The 13,438-nt window shown below is 49.0% G+C and overlaps 3 protein-coding genes across 3 annotated transcripts; 2 read left to right on the top strand and 1 right to left on the bottom strand.

Moving 5' to 3' along the window:
- Positions 1-641: 641 nt before the first annotated feature.
- On the top strand, positions 642-6,480 carry taok3b (TAO kinase 3b). The gene is made up of 8 exons (XM_029838082.1): positions 642-1,373; positions 1,961-2,197; positions 2,269-2,397; positions 2,466-2,669; positions 2,855-3,094; positions 3,228-3,440; positions 3,516-3,698; positions 4,347-6,480. The coding sequence occupies exons 2-8, from the start codon at positions 2,012-2,014 to the stop codon at positions 4,506-4,508; spliced, it is 1,317 nt and encodes a 438-aa protein (XP_029693942.1). The 5' UTR covers positions 642-1,373; positions 1,961-2,011; the 3' UTR covers positions 4,509-6,480.
- Positions 6,481-7,753: 1,273 nt separating this feature from the next.
- m17 (IL-6 subfamily cytokine M17) lies at positions 7,754-9,324 on the top strand. The gene is made up of 3 exons (XM_003965542.3): positions 7,754-8,053; positions 8,255-8,400; positions 8,641-9,324. The coding sequence occupies exons 1-3, from the start codon at positions 7,960-7,962 to the stop codon at positions 9,106-9,108; spliced, it is 708 nt and encodes a 235-aa protein (XP_003965591.2). The 5' UTR covers positions 7,754-7,959; the 3' UTR covers positions 9,109-9,324.
- A 1,076-nt stretch (positions 9,325-10,400) lies between these two features.
- On the bottom strand, positions 10,401-12,794 carry tescb (tescalcin b). Its single transcript, XM_003965495.3, has 8 exons — positions 12,508-12,794; positions 11,978-12,047; positions 11,707-11,787; positions 11,501-11,640; positions 11,355-11,416; positions 11,041-11,148; positions 10,920-10,967; positions 10,401-10,847 (listed from the first exon to the last, which is right to left on the bottom strand). The coding sequence occupies exons 1-8, from the start codon at positions 12,569-12,571 to the stop codon at positions 10,770-10,772; spliced, it is 651 nt and encodes a 216-aa protein (XP_003965544.2). The 5' UTR covers positions 12,572-12,794; the 3' UTR covers positions 10,401-10,769.
- Positions 12,795-13,438: the final 644 nt, after the last annotated feature.

Here is a 13,438-nt window from a genome sequence, read left to right as displayed (position 1 = left end):
CTGCGGTTCATTTTCACCAATACAAGTAAGATAAGGGGAAGGATAATGTGCAGTTTAACCTAACCTAAACTCCGATGGAGTGTTGTCTGTGGAGGTCACGACCCCTGGCACCCTTAAATGAGCTGCTCCGATCAGAGAGATTCAAATTGAAAAACCCTTATTTGCTGTTGGTTATCACTTTACAATACAATTTAAAACGAAGAATGTAAAGAATGGGAATATTCATGTTGCTTGTTTACAGTGCAGATTTGTTTAAATAAGGGTTTTTAACCGCAGTTACAGCAGCAGCGAAGAAACGCGCTCAGTCACCCAGTTTAGACTTTGTCGACATCTAGTGGCCATTTGTAAACAGAGAAAGTCCAAGTTTATCCTCTCGTCATCGGACCGAAAATCCCAGAATGAATACAAATAAATACTAGAATTAAAAATGTGTTTTCACCCCGACACACACACGCACGCACATCATTGTAGCTACTTTTGTTGAGTACCAATGGTGGAAGACTGCGAGTTAACCTGGGATTTCAACGACAAGGTTGCGCTTAATAGGCTGTCTAGTTAGATTTGTCAGTTGATTCATTTTCAAATTGAATCTCGCGTGTAGCTTGACGCTCTCTGAGACGCGCCTGTAGTAATGCGGTGTCTCTTTAAAGGAAGGGGGAGTGTAGACGAGGGACGGAGGAACGAGATGAATAGAAGGCACCAGAACCACCTACCATGACCAAGTGCGCTGTAAATGTAGGGCAGAAATTCAAGTGGAATACAAACGGATCATCAAGCGACAGATTCGAGGGAAAACCATGTTCGGATGTGCCTTATCTGATAGACACCACCACCGAAATGGCACCAAGCGCGATCACTGGAACACCGGGAACGTATTTTTCCTTCCAAACATTTCTTGCATTCTGAAACGGAAAAGGAGAATGGCACCGAAACACGTCCCTCAGCTTTCTTTTTATCACTGGTAGGCATTGCATAATTTACCCTCATCTGCCGGAGCTTTTTGGTTCATCCTGGGACGCCATAAAAAAGGCTCCATCCAGCAGCTGCCTCCGCGGTGGTGTTTGGCAATGCCCTTTTCTCTGTCAGGAAGAACTTGCAGACAGTAGCGGGGGAAGGATGCGTTTGAGGCTGGACGTGTGCTGCATTCAGGGAGATTCGGCAAACAGAGCAGAAAGAGCGAGTGCTTCGGGCCTGGGAAGCACCCAGCCCCACTATCTCCTCCATTTACTCCCCTCCTGCAGGACCATGCTTGCATGAGGGATGAGGCTGTGCACAGGGACACCAGGCCAGAGCTGCGGCCTACTTCTCACCAGAGCCGGTCTCTCGACTGCAAGATCCGCGAACACATTGGCACCATCACATCAGCATCTTTGGTACGCGGCTCTCATCCGGTTTGCATAGAAAAGAGCGCGCGCGCGCGCGCGCCCGTGCGTGTCACAGCAAGCGTGTGTGTGTGAGTGCGTGTGCGCGCTGACGGGGTGATGGTGGCGATGGGGAGGGGGGTGGGGTGTATGAAGAGGGTGAGGGAAGGGGTGTCTGTGTTCTCAGCTGTACATCTGTAGTCATGGCAACCAGATCCTGTTAATGGATGTCATCTTTTCCATCCTCGGCTCCCCTCTCTGCCTCTGCTGTTTAATGCCCGCGTTTCATTGATGCCTTCTCCTCGCAGACCTCGGCCGGGTCCATCCCGGACGGTCGCATCGTGCAGATTCTGCCCTGTTGTGCGTTTTTTTTCACCCCGTTGTTCACTCATTTTTTGAAAAAGCGCCGCCATGTCTCCATCAACAGATGGATTCTGGCTCTTTTGTGTGACAGTGTGGCACAAACACGCGGTTAGCGCGCAAACCCAAACCACTTCTGTGTTATTCATCGTCTTCTCGGGTTCCTAATGATCCCACAGCTGTAGCGTTTCTCCCTGCCTTCCTTTTCTACTTCCTGCTTCCTGTGTCGTGCCGTCCAGGTCATCAGGTAGATCCAGGAGCATGAGCAGGACTTTGAGCTGCGGGAGCAGATGTCTGGGTACAAGCGCATGCGGCGGCAGCACCAGAAGCAGCTGATCGCCCTGGAGAACAGGCTTAAGGCCGAGATGGATGAGCACAGGCTCCGGCTGCAGAAGGAACTGGAGACGCACGCCAACAACACTTATATAGAGCTGGAACGTCTGGCTAAACGGCACACGGCTCAGACGGACAAAGAAGTACGTGGCTGGCTTCAGTACGAGCTGGATTCGCCCGGTCAGGGTTTGAGTGTTTGATTGTCTCCCCACAGATGAAGTCAGCTGTAGCCGAGGAGAGGAGGATCCAGCAACAGATTGTGGCTCAGCAGAAGAAAGAGCTGACGGCCTTTTTAGAGAGCCAGAAAAAGGAGTACAGGCTTTGTAAAGACAAGATCAAAGAGGTAAATATCAAAAGGAAGCTCACCACCATTAAAAAAAAGGTTTCTTTTCAAAAATATATGTCTTATAGGAGATGAGCGAAGACCCTTGTACACCCAAGGAAGAGAAGCAGGAGCGCCTGTCGAGGCACAAAGAGACGATACAGCGCTCCCAGGCCGAGGACGAGGCTCACCTGCTGGCCCAGCAGAGGCTGGTGTACGACCGCAGCTGCAGGGCGCTCAAACGCCGGAGCCTCATCAAGAGGCACGAAATGGAGCAGGAGCAGCTGCGAGAGGTGACACCAGTGCTCCTCGCACACGTTTGGATGGGTTTCCTCTTTACTAGGCGACCTCTGACCTCCCAGACAAAATTAAGTCGTGAATTTTTGCTTCAAAATCAGGATGTTTGTAAGCGAGCGCAAGTCGGCGGCGACCTTGACCTCAACCGCTCGTTCCTCCTTCCCCCGTTTTTCCTCCGCAGGAGCTGAACAAGAAAAGGACCCAGAAGGAGATGGAGCACGCCCTGATGATCCGGCAGGACGAGTCCACGCAGGACATGGAGCGGAGGCAGCTGCAGATGCTGCAGAAGCTGCGCACCGAACTCATGCGCCTGCAGCATCAGACGGAGCTGGAGAACCAGGAGGAGTACAACAGCCGGCGGCAGCAGGAGCTTCACAGGAAACACACCCTGGAGCAGCGTCAGCAGCCCAGGAACCTCAAGGTGCCCCAAAAGCCTCTCTTAAGCCGCGATTTAGTCCCCTCACATCCAGTCAGCTTCAAAACATGTGTAATCATGCAGCTGTGTGGCATCACAGTCACTAAAACCACCTCTTGAACCGATTTCACCTCGGCAGACACTCGAGATGCAGATCAAGAAGCAGTTCCAGGACACTTGCAAAGTCCAGAACAAGCAGTACAAGGCTCTCCGGAACCATCAGCTGGAGGTCTCCCCCAAAGGCGACCATAAGAGCATCCTGAAGGGCCTCAAAGAGGAGCAGACCCGCAAACTGGCCATCCTGGCCGAGCAGTACGAGCAGAGCATCAACGAGATGATGGCCTCACAGGCGGTACGAGGCCACGCTGCTCTTGTAAAGCATCTTTGGAAACGGGCCTCTGATCTGTCTGCCTCTCTGCCACACCAGATGCGTTTAGAGGCCAAGCAGGAGTCCGAGCGCCAGGCGCTGATGCAGCAGCTGAAGCAGGAGATGGAGCTCCTGGACGCCTACCAGAGCAAAACCAAGGCGCAGATGGAGGCCCAACACGAGCGAGAGCTGCAAAAACTTGAGCAGAAGGTCTCCATACGCAGAGCGCACCTAGAACAGAAGGTAAGAGCGACGCTGTTAGAAGACTGTGGCCTAAAATGCGATGAAAGGCGCGAGGGAGCAGACGTCACCTCTGTGGCGACGTCACCCTGACAGCCGCGGGATCGATGGGAGAATTGTTGCACCGCTGCTGACCCCTAGAGGCGTCAGCGTTCATTACATCAGACTGACGGGACTGTCGATGCTGGAGCTCTGCAGCCTCCGCCGGGTCAACAATCAGGCAGAAGGTCATCAGACAAGAGCTCTCAGATTGTGCACAACCTTTTTTAGCTGGACAATAGGAGGAAAGATGAGCGATCTCCATAGTAACTCTCCAGAAAGAACAAAGTAAAGCAGTGGTTCTCAACTGGTGGGTCACGGGCCTGTTCTAGCTGGGTCGCTCAACTGGTCAAAAAAAGGAAATTAATTTTAATCCGCATTTCATGCCTTTTATTTTGAAAAATATAACTTCTTTCAGCCACCCAGGTGTCAGCCATGCAAATTACCATTTGATTGGCGCTCACGTCACGTTTGTGGACCCAGAGGGAGACCAGTTGAGGATCTGATGTAAAGTGTTCAGAAACAGCTAGCATTAGCCAAAGCTAACCCAATAAAGGGCGTTAAAATGAAGGTGTGACGACCCACTCGCGTTTGTTTGTTTTCCCCCGACAGATGGAAGAGGAGCTGGCGGCGCTGCAGAAGGAGCGCACGGAGAGGATCAAGCACTTGTTTGAGCGTCAGGACAGAGAAATGAACAGCTTTGACACGGAGAGCAGCGGCCTCGGTTTCGGAAGCCTGGGATCTCTGGACTTCCCCAAAGAAGACAACAGATGAAAGTGGATTTTTTCCCCCCCGGTAGAGGACGACATATCCGCCCTTTCCGCATCCACTTTCTCCGTCGCTTTCCTCCTCCCCGATACCGCGTCCTCGAGTGGAGGCGTCGCCGGACTTCTCCTCGGAAGCGAAGGAACCTACGGCGGCACAAGTCCAGCTTCTCTCTGTCGGGAACTCTCCCGCGCCCCCGCGGCATCTCCTCCTTTTTTTTGTACGAATCGAATAAATCAGGAAATTTTAGTAGAACTGGCACTTTGATATGCTGGAGTCGAAGCCCGACGCGTTTGTACGATGCTCAGCGTGCGCGTTTTCGTGAAGGGACATTGTGGAATGTGAGCTGCGGGGATCCCGCGCGTTGCTAAGCTGCTTTGGCTCTTTGATTTTCGCCGTTCTCCTCATTTTCTGCTCTGAATGTGAATATCGCCGTTTGGGGTGGGGTTCGTTCATCCAGAGGCTTTCCGTTGTACCTCCATGTTGTGCTTCTGCATCCAGTATTCCCGCGCTCCCTCTCTCCTCCGGCCGACCTCCTCCTCCTCCTCCTCCTCCTCCTCCTCCTCCTCCTCCTCCTCTCCGCTGCGTTAGGGTCAGTTGGCGTCGGCTCGATCGAACCTTCTGGAGATCCTGCCGGGTACAGCCGCTTATTATTGCATGCACTTTAAAAAGACAAATTCAGGTTGTGAAGTGACGCATGAATCTGTCAAGAGTTTTTAGCTGTTTGTAAATAAAAGCTCTTTTTTTTTTTTTTTCTCCTCCTGTCGGTTTGTTTTAAGGCTATGGAAACTGAACATAAGCGCCATATTTGATAATTTCACAAATGCCTTTATTTAAGTTGTGCCTGAAGCAGATTTTAGCTCCGTGTTTGTTATTTCTGTGTTTAATTTGATGAAGCGGCACTTTTTTTTTTTTCGTCCATCCAAGCGCGTGAATCATTTAATATTCACTAATCAAAGTTCTTGTAAAGGAAAATGTTGAGAATTGTGCTGTATAACTTTTGATATGAATATTTGTACATGAGAATATAGTTAGATCCTGGTCTATCAGAGCTTAACGATACAATTTCTGCCTGTTTTGTTGGGTTTTTTTTTGCTTTTCTGATGCAGTTGGACTCTCAGATTGTACAAAAACTGGAAAACGGAACCACAAATGTCTCCTAACAAGGAAAGCAAACACAAAGATGGGTCCAGACCACACTCTGAGCAGTTTCTAATCATCTAAATTTCTTTTTTTATCCTTTATTATTTGCCAGGTTCATGGTCTTTGAACGGGCTGCACAATGTTCCATTTGTCGTAAATGGAAAAGTAATAGTTTGGTGCTTGATTTCTAATATCACCTTTAGCCTTGTGGTGTTTGTCTCGGAGAAACGATTGATTTTTACAAACATTTTGGAAGCTCCTCTGAGTCAGACCCCCCCCCCCCCCCAGATATATTTAGAGTTCCCCGTCCAGTGAATTCCTCTAAAAAAAAAAAGAAAAGAGGCCTGTATATTAAATATAAATGCTATTTTATCACAGGTGGGGTTTTGGAAACCTTGTTTGATATGGTGGACTTACGCAGGTTTTTTCTCTTTTTGTTCCGCGCCAGAGCCACAGTGTGTATTAATGATGTTCCTCACAGGGTTGACCTTTGACCCCCCCGGCCTGACCTTGAACAGAGGAATACATCAACATTCCATTTCCGATGGCAATACAGCCTGAAGGCTCTGATGCTGCCGTGCGCTCGGAAGCATTTTTGGGGCTTTTACACTCTCTGAAAACGAGCGCGAGCTCAGTGGGGTCACACGTGACAACACAGCAGAAACAAAGGCGGTGGGAGCGAGGTCTGCCGGAGAGCTTCACAATGAGATGAAGTTGTGTCCATTTTTTTTGTTCATTCAAAGGTGTGTTTAGTTAGAATACAGGGGATTTTCCTCTTCACACGCGTGTTCACCATTTCCTGTGCAGCAAAGACAAAATAAAAGAGAATCTGTTGAAAGAAAACCTGAGTGAGTCGACATCCTGCGTCATGTGAGAGTCGGTCCTGGTCGTCTCTGTTTCCCTGCAACTCTCTCATGTGGTACCAGACTTAACTGAAATCTGCTTTGGTGTGAACGCTGACCTACAAACGATATTATCGTGATTTACTGTAAACTCTATCTCACACACTCTCTATCTCACACACTCACACACCCTAACATGTGAAAACCAGAACCTTGAAAAAGGAACAGAAGGTGAGAAGGAAGTGGCGCTACACCAGTTTATGCTTCTGTTAAAATTGTTTGAATGATGCATTTTTATTCACACACCTGCTGCACACACACACACACACACACACACACACACAGACACACACACAGACACACACACACACACACACACACACACAGATCTATCTGTTGTTTCCCTGACTATTGATGTCTGCAGAACTGGAAAGCCCCCACTGTGTCTGAGGCTACAGTGGTTCACCACCTTTTAACCTGGAGAATGATGCTGGTGTGGCTGGTTTTCCCCTCCCAGCAGGTTCAGCTCAAGTTTGGATGTTTAAGGCAGGAATGACCCACCCACCCACCCATCCATCCACCCATCCCTCCATCCATCCACCCATCCATCCATCCATCCATCCATCCACCCATCCATCCATCCACCCACCCACCCTCCCCTCCATCCATCCATCCATCCACCCCTCCATCCACCCACCCACCCATCCATCCATCCATCCATCCATCCATCCATCCATCCATCCATCCATCCATCCATCCAGCTATCCAACCCATAATACTAATAATCAATAAAAGAGGAGCTGCAGGAGGTCAAAGGGCACCATGTGCAGAAGTGGATGCTACAGAGTTGAAAAAACTCCGCGATGTTGTTGTCACACTTGGGCCATTGCTTCAGTTCCTCTAACCACCCAGGAATGCGACATGATCGCCGCCGCCACCGTCATCAGCACCATCGATTTAGGATGAACTCATCATCTGACAGGCCGCCGCGCTGACCTCGAAGTGTGGCGACAGCGACTTATTACCGTCTTTAGCGACGCCCCCCCGCTCCCATTTACGCACTTGTGAGATTTTCTGATTGAGAAATGCACTTCCTGTGAGCTTCCTGCACTCAAACATGGCGCACGTTGTGGGAGGGGGAGTAAAGTTCAGCTGAAATGTTTGAATGCTGCAGCCGGGCTGACAAACTATTTCAGGAGTTGTACTTTTTTAGCTGTGATGACCCATCTCCTGATCTGGGCCGCAGGGAGGCGGGCGTCACCTGTGCACGTCTCGCTGCTGCATAAAAACGACGTCCTCACATGTCTCCTCTGTGAAAGGACGTGTCTGAACGTTGTCCACTTGAAGAAAAAAAAAAGGTCTCTCTTGAAATAAAAGGAGGAAATTCTGGGAAATTTGGTTGCCTCACAAACACCACGTCATTTCCTCCTGCGTGCGGTTTCTGTCTTTTAAAAAACTTTGAAAGCAGCGTGATTATGACGAGTCGGTGCGATTTGCAAGTGACAGAGCGGAGAATGAATGGTCATGTGAAGAGCGTGCATCTCCAACTGTGGATGGAAGCGGCGGCAGGTTAGTGTCGACGCCTTCTTTGATCCCTCTTTCACGTCCTGCTCTGAACAGCTTTGAGTTTGTTTTTCTGAGTTCTGTCCTAAAACATCTGTCATGAGATCACAACCCTTCAGACTCCTGCTGCACTTTTTCCACCTGCTTGCAAAGTTAAGGCTGAGGTTCCTGCTGCCTCCCGAGGTTCACCACTTCCTTTCTCCTCAGCTCTGCTCTGCCTCCGGCTGGCTGTGGCTGTCGATTCCACCGGAGGCGTGATGGCGAGCGGCGCCCAGGACTGCGCTCTGGTGCAGCAGACGTTGAAGATCACGCGGCTCGTTCATAAGGAATCTGCAGACCTCATCAAAACATACGTGAGTGCACAAAACTTTTTAACTTCAGCTCTGCAGCGTGAAACGTGTCGCAACTGAAGTGTGTTAAATTGAGACCGAGGTACATTGATGAACTCAAATTTGCGGATTATGCTTCAATAAAAGGGTTGTTTTTCCTGGAATTTCAAAGATCTGCTCACGTTCCTGTCGCTCTTAGACCTCAAGGTTAACAGAACGACCTTTGCTGTTCTCATCTTTATTTTACCTTCTCCTGCGTTGCAGAAAGCGTCTCAGGGAGAAATGTCCGAGTTCTTCTGCAAGGTGTCGCCGAGCGACATTCCTGTGCCCAACATCTCCGGCTTGGAGCAGTCAGACAGGATAGCGAGCATCTCCACCCAACTACGAGCCTTCTTCCCACATTTCAGACGCGTGTACGAGCAGCAGAGCGACTTGCAGCCGCCCACCAGCGCGCTGCTGTCCCTGCTCGACGTCGTCCGCGGTCGCAACAGGAACCTGGCCAGCGTGGTCAACAGCCTGTACCAGAGCCTCTACCCCAACCTGCCGGGGCCGGGGCCTAAGGGGGCCCCGACGAAGCCGCCCCCGCGTCAGAACATCTTCCAGCAGAAGGTCTACGGCTGCGTGGTCCTGAAGACCTACAAAGAGTTCCTGTCAAATGTTATGAGAGAAATACGGATGCTGAAGAGCAACGTGTGTGCAGGGAGGATGAAGAGGAATGTGCAGCTTTTCTGAGGATGACCTTGCGACCTTTTACCTCAGGGGACTGAAAAAGACTGAAAATCAGCTCCAAGGCTGACGCCAGCAGCATAATGAAGCCTATTTATGTTATTTAATATTTATTTTCATATCAGTAGAACAATAACTGCTGTCAACTGGGTTAAAACTATGTAACTTATGTATATTTAATTTCATTTGTAATATTCTGCTTGTATTAAAAAATACTTTGTAGCCAAACTTCACCCTGACCTTTTACCTTTATTTCTTTTACCTTCCATCGTTTCCTTACCAGTGGAAAAAACACGTGTGTTTTCAGTTTAAACGCCTTTGGCAGGACAGAAATGTGACTGTTACTCAATATAGGAGCGGCGTTGTGCACGGACTCGCTCCATCGGGGGCAAAAGAAAATCAGGAAGCTGCTGAGACGCTGACGGTGTGATATCAACTCCGGGTGACGCATGTGTCCAGCGGATCAGATAGGAAAGATTTCATGAAACTGGGCTGTCTGGTCGGTCACAAGGTGCGAACAAGCGTTGGCTCACAAAAGCGTTCCGGTGACGGAGGGTGGCGAAGGGCAGGATGCAGCGTAAGAAGGGGCAACCTTTCCGCCCCCCCCCCCCCCCCACAGACACCAGAACCTCGGTATTGTCAGAATAAAGCAGCGCTGGAGTGAACTTTCCTCAGCTCATGGCTTCTCAGGAAACTGGACCTCGACGGGGAATTCACTTCAAGTCACAAAGCAAGTTCCCTGTTATGCTCTATTTAGAGGAAGACAGAGGGTACCTTAGGACAGCATCACACTGGAGCTGAATAAGACGCCTGAATAAGACGACTGACGAGCTGCAGATTACTGGCAAAACAACTGCACCTACACACACGCTTAGATGCTAATTACAGAAGCATTTAGAGCAAAAAGAAAAAAGACACTTCCACAAACTCATTATCCACTTTGTAGATAGTTGAGATATTCTTCACTAAAACACGAGGTGGCTATCAGACTCTGAGCACAAGCACGGACAAGATGAAAAGGGAACCACAAATACCACAAATTGCATTTTATTGCAACTGGTAAACTGGTTTTTGGGCCTTATCCTTAGACGTTCTTTGCTTTTCCCGAACACTAGGGGGCAGCACACGCCAAGGGCGCTGAACGATGACAACTATGTATTTATAAATCCCCCCTTTTGCTGTGGTTATTTTAGAAAACCTGCGACAGAAAAAAATGTGGATATAATAAGCATGACATCATTTTCTCAAGAAGACTTTTGCAGAAGGATTCGAGCTTCGGAAATCAGACACTGACCTCATTCCTGCTTCACAGGGTGTTTTTATTGTGCAAATGCAGCGCATGGTCCATGCACCAAACGTCATATTATGTCACAACAAAAAAAAGGAAAAAAAGATGATTTAATTCCTGTCTCTACACACATCTGTATGTATCCCTGAATATCATTATTCGTCTATGGCATAAAGCTTACATGCATAGGGTCCAACTAGACGTTTCAATATTGCATTTTGAAGTACTAACACGTCAAGAGTTGGTTAACTTATAGGACTTAAGTAAACTCTGGTTAGTACAGCCACAGTGTACACATTTCCTGTGTGTGTGCATAGTTAGTGAAAAGTGTTTAAGGCTTTTATTTCACGCTGCGTTTGCAGCTCCGTCAGCACGGCGCTCACTTGCACAGGGTGGACGTGTCCATGTTCAGAAAGCGAATGCTCATTTTTGATTCAATTTCGAAGCTTCCCAGCAGCTGAAGAGAGAGACGGATCCACGTCAGACATGAAGACATGTGTAACAAAAAAAGTGTCCTGCATATACCGACCTTGAGGAAATGCTCGAAGGTTATTCCCTCGTAGAACTCATCAGGCTCCTGTGGAGGGGGGGAGGGACGTTAGGCAGGCTGGGTTAGAGGCGGCTGACAACAGACTGATTTCCTGACGTACCATGTGACCCATCGAAATGCTGGCCACCTCCAACATGGCGGCGTCGGCGATGCTTTTGGCGGTCTCCTTCCCCAGGGCGCCGCTGCGAGACAGCAGCTCCTCCACCACCTGGACAGAAAGTAAAGTTTCCCACACTCTCCTGCGCGCTAGCGGCACAATATAGAAGTGATTATTGTTTCCAGGGTTGATAATTACTGTTTAACTTTGTGTTTTCTGTGCCTCCGACCACACCGAAGGCTTCCAGTGTTTAAGTGTGAGATCACGTCTACATTTATTTTAGGGTAAACCCCGTTTTACTCCCAGCGGAGACTCACGTGTCTGTATTCTTCCAGCGTTATCATCCCGTCGTTGTCAGTGTCGTGCATGTTGAATAAAACTGCAGACAAACACGCTGCTGTCAACGCCGACAGACGCTAGTTAAGGTAACGGCAGACACGCGCTCGGCCTGACAGACACACACATCTCAGTTTGTCCCTCCTGACGCTCTCGCGCTGCTCCTCGGTCATGTGCGGAGACGGGGGCCTGAAGTGGGACATGACCACCAGGAACTGCTCGAAGCTGATCTCCTCCACCGTTCCGTCGTCCTTCTGGTGGAAGTTCCTGCGGAAACAGGGGGGGATTTGTCGCAGGTTCGCGCCGCACCGGAGGGGAAAGGCTCGACCTCACCTTCTGTCAAAGAATGCCTGGATGATCTGGGAGCGGATGGGGTTGCAGGCGAGATCGGGGATCGCCATGAAGTGTTCCCTCCTGAGGGCAAAAAAGGCAATTTTTTAAGGAGTGGCACACGGTTGTTAGACAATGATTGCAGGTTGCACATTGTATATACAGTCGAAAAGCTCGTCAGACAGGTTCCACATCAGGCGGAGGGCTCGTTTCTGAGGAAAAGCGCTTCACTGGAATAAAAGATCATGAGGAAATTCGGCGGAATCAAACTCACCGCAGCTTTTCATCATTGTGGCTCAGCTGCCTGAATCGTTTATGCAGCACTGCAATCTGTTCAATTGAAACTGAAAACACAGAGGAACAGTAGAATAAGCCCATTTCCTGAGACACACATGGTTCATGTTGGCTGTTTATTTGGAATCTGAGCTCTGAGCAGATTTCGCCAGCTTTCAGAGCAGAATTTGCATGAAAATCACTTGTTGCCACCATCTCCTTTTACTTCTTTTACAGTCTGATCTATTATTAAGTCCACCTTTGTACAGGAAGTGGTTAAAGTTTCACCCACCCCCCCAAGAACTTGCAGGCTAAATTATTCATGTGGTTGACAAAAGGCCAAAATTGATCTTTGACGTCATCTGACCTGATCTAAACGTTGACGGAATTCCCCTTTAAGACAGTATGATTTAAAAAAAAAAAAAAAAAAAAACATTTCCGGTTCTCACACCTCACACCAGAAATGCCAGTAAAAATTAACGAATTCTGAGCAATTCAAGGGCCGTGCGCGCACTCGTGAGAGGTACTCACAGCCCGTCTTCTCAGCCAGATCCACATATTCCCTCTGACCAGGTGAGGACTGCAGCGCGCCCATGTTTCCAATGAAGAACCAGTATTCAAACAGGGGTTGTGCAGCAGCGAAGGGAGCCAAACTCCTGGAGCTGGCCCGGGGCGATCACGTCCTGCTGCCACCCATCTCCACCTGCAGGTTCGGATGACAGTTCTGTCCGCGTCCCCCTGCGCGGTCTCCGGGCAGAACTCCCATCCTCTGCAAAGTGCGCTGCGACTTCCGCACCCGCCGTCGCGATGACGACACGCTTTTAGGAACAACAGGCTGCCTTCACTTATTGATCGGCCCGCCAGTTGCTCATGCGGTTAAAATCTAAATTAAATTAGGGGGATGGGGAACTATTTAAAAAAAAATCCGCGCTGGGGAGACAAAACCCTCCTGCGGAAAAGGTTCTGCAGAGGAGGAAAGTTTTAAGAAGTGGTTACGTTTGGGAAACCATGAAAGAAACCACGCAGACATTTGGTGCGTTTAGTTGTTAGTTTGAGGTCGTTCTGCTGCTGCAGATACAGGAAAGAAACACGGGGCCAGTCGGAGGCCTCTCCGGTGGTTTTACCTGGTGACAAACCGTGCATTTATGTGGTTAATCTTATCTATCGTCCACATACTCCTATTTTCTATCTTTAAAAAAAATAATTATGAATAAAAGAGCGGTTGAACAGCTCATGCTGACATAACTATGACATGACATATTTGGTGTCGAAATACTTGTGGTTGGACGTTATTATCACTGACAATAACGCAGAGCAGGAAACATTTGCTCTCTGATTCACGAATGAGTCAAACTTTCCTAAGAAGACAGCTTGTTTATGACAGGCCGCCTATTTAAAATTATTAGGCTGTGACAAACTCCTGCGGCCGGCTCCTCGTTTATTTATATGCTGTTGATTCATC

The sequence above is a fragment of the Takifugu rubripes genome, chromosome 6 (genome assembly GCF_901000725.2).
Source record: "Takifugu rubripes chromosome 6, fTakRub1.2, whole genome shotgun sequence".
NCBI lineage: Eukaryota > Metazoa > Chordata > Actinopteri > Tetraodontiformes > Tetraodontidae > Takifugu > Takifugu rubripes.
Note: the sequence above shows the minus strand (reverse complement) of the source record. Positions and strands in the feature narration are given on the sequence as shown.

Bases quoted from the DNA above. Each gene is read 5' to 3' on its own strand.
- tescb (XM_003965495.3), bottom strand. From the start codon at position 12,571: ATGGGCGCGCTGCAGTCCTCACCTGGTCAGAGGGAATATGTGGATCTG. The intron at 11,641-11,706 runs GTGAGGTCGAGC...CTGTTTCCGCAG, and splicing joins CAGGCATTCTTTGACAGAAG to GAACTTCCACCAGAAGGACG. The intron at 11,149-11,354 runs GTGAGTCTCCGC...CTTTCTGTCCAG, and splicing joins CGCTGGAAGAATACAGACAC to GTGGTGGAGGAGCTGCTGTC.
- m17 (XM_003965542.3), top strand. From the start codon at position 7,960: ATGACGAGTCGGTGCGATTTGCAAGTGACAGAGCGGAGAATGAATGGT. The intron at 8,054-8,254 runs GTTAGTGTCGAC...CTTTCTCCTCAG, and splicing joins GTGGATGGAAGCGGCGGCAG to CTCTGCTCTGCCTCCGGCTG. The intron at 8,401-8,640 runs GTGAGTGCACAA...CCTGCGTTGCAG, and splicing joins CAGACCTCATCAAAACATAC to AAAGCGTCTCAGGGAGAAAT.
- taok3b (XM_029838082.1), top strand. From the start codon at position 2,012: ATGTCTGGGTACAAGCGCATGCGGCGGCAGCACCAGAAGCAGCTGATC. The intron at 2,670-2,854 runs GTGACACCAGTG...TTTCCTCCGCAG, and splicing joins AGCAGGAGCAGCTGCGAGAG to GAGCTGAACAAGAAAAGGAC. The intron at 3,699-4,346 runs GTAAGAGCGACG...TTCCCCCGACAG, and splicing joins GAGCGCACCTAGAACAGAAG to ATGGAAGAGGAGCTGGCGGC.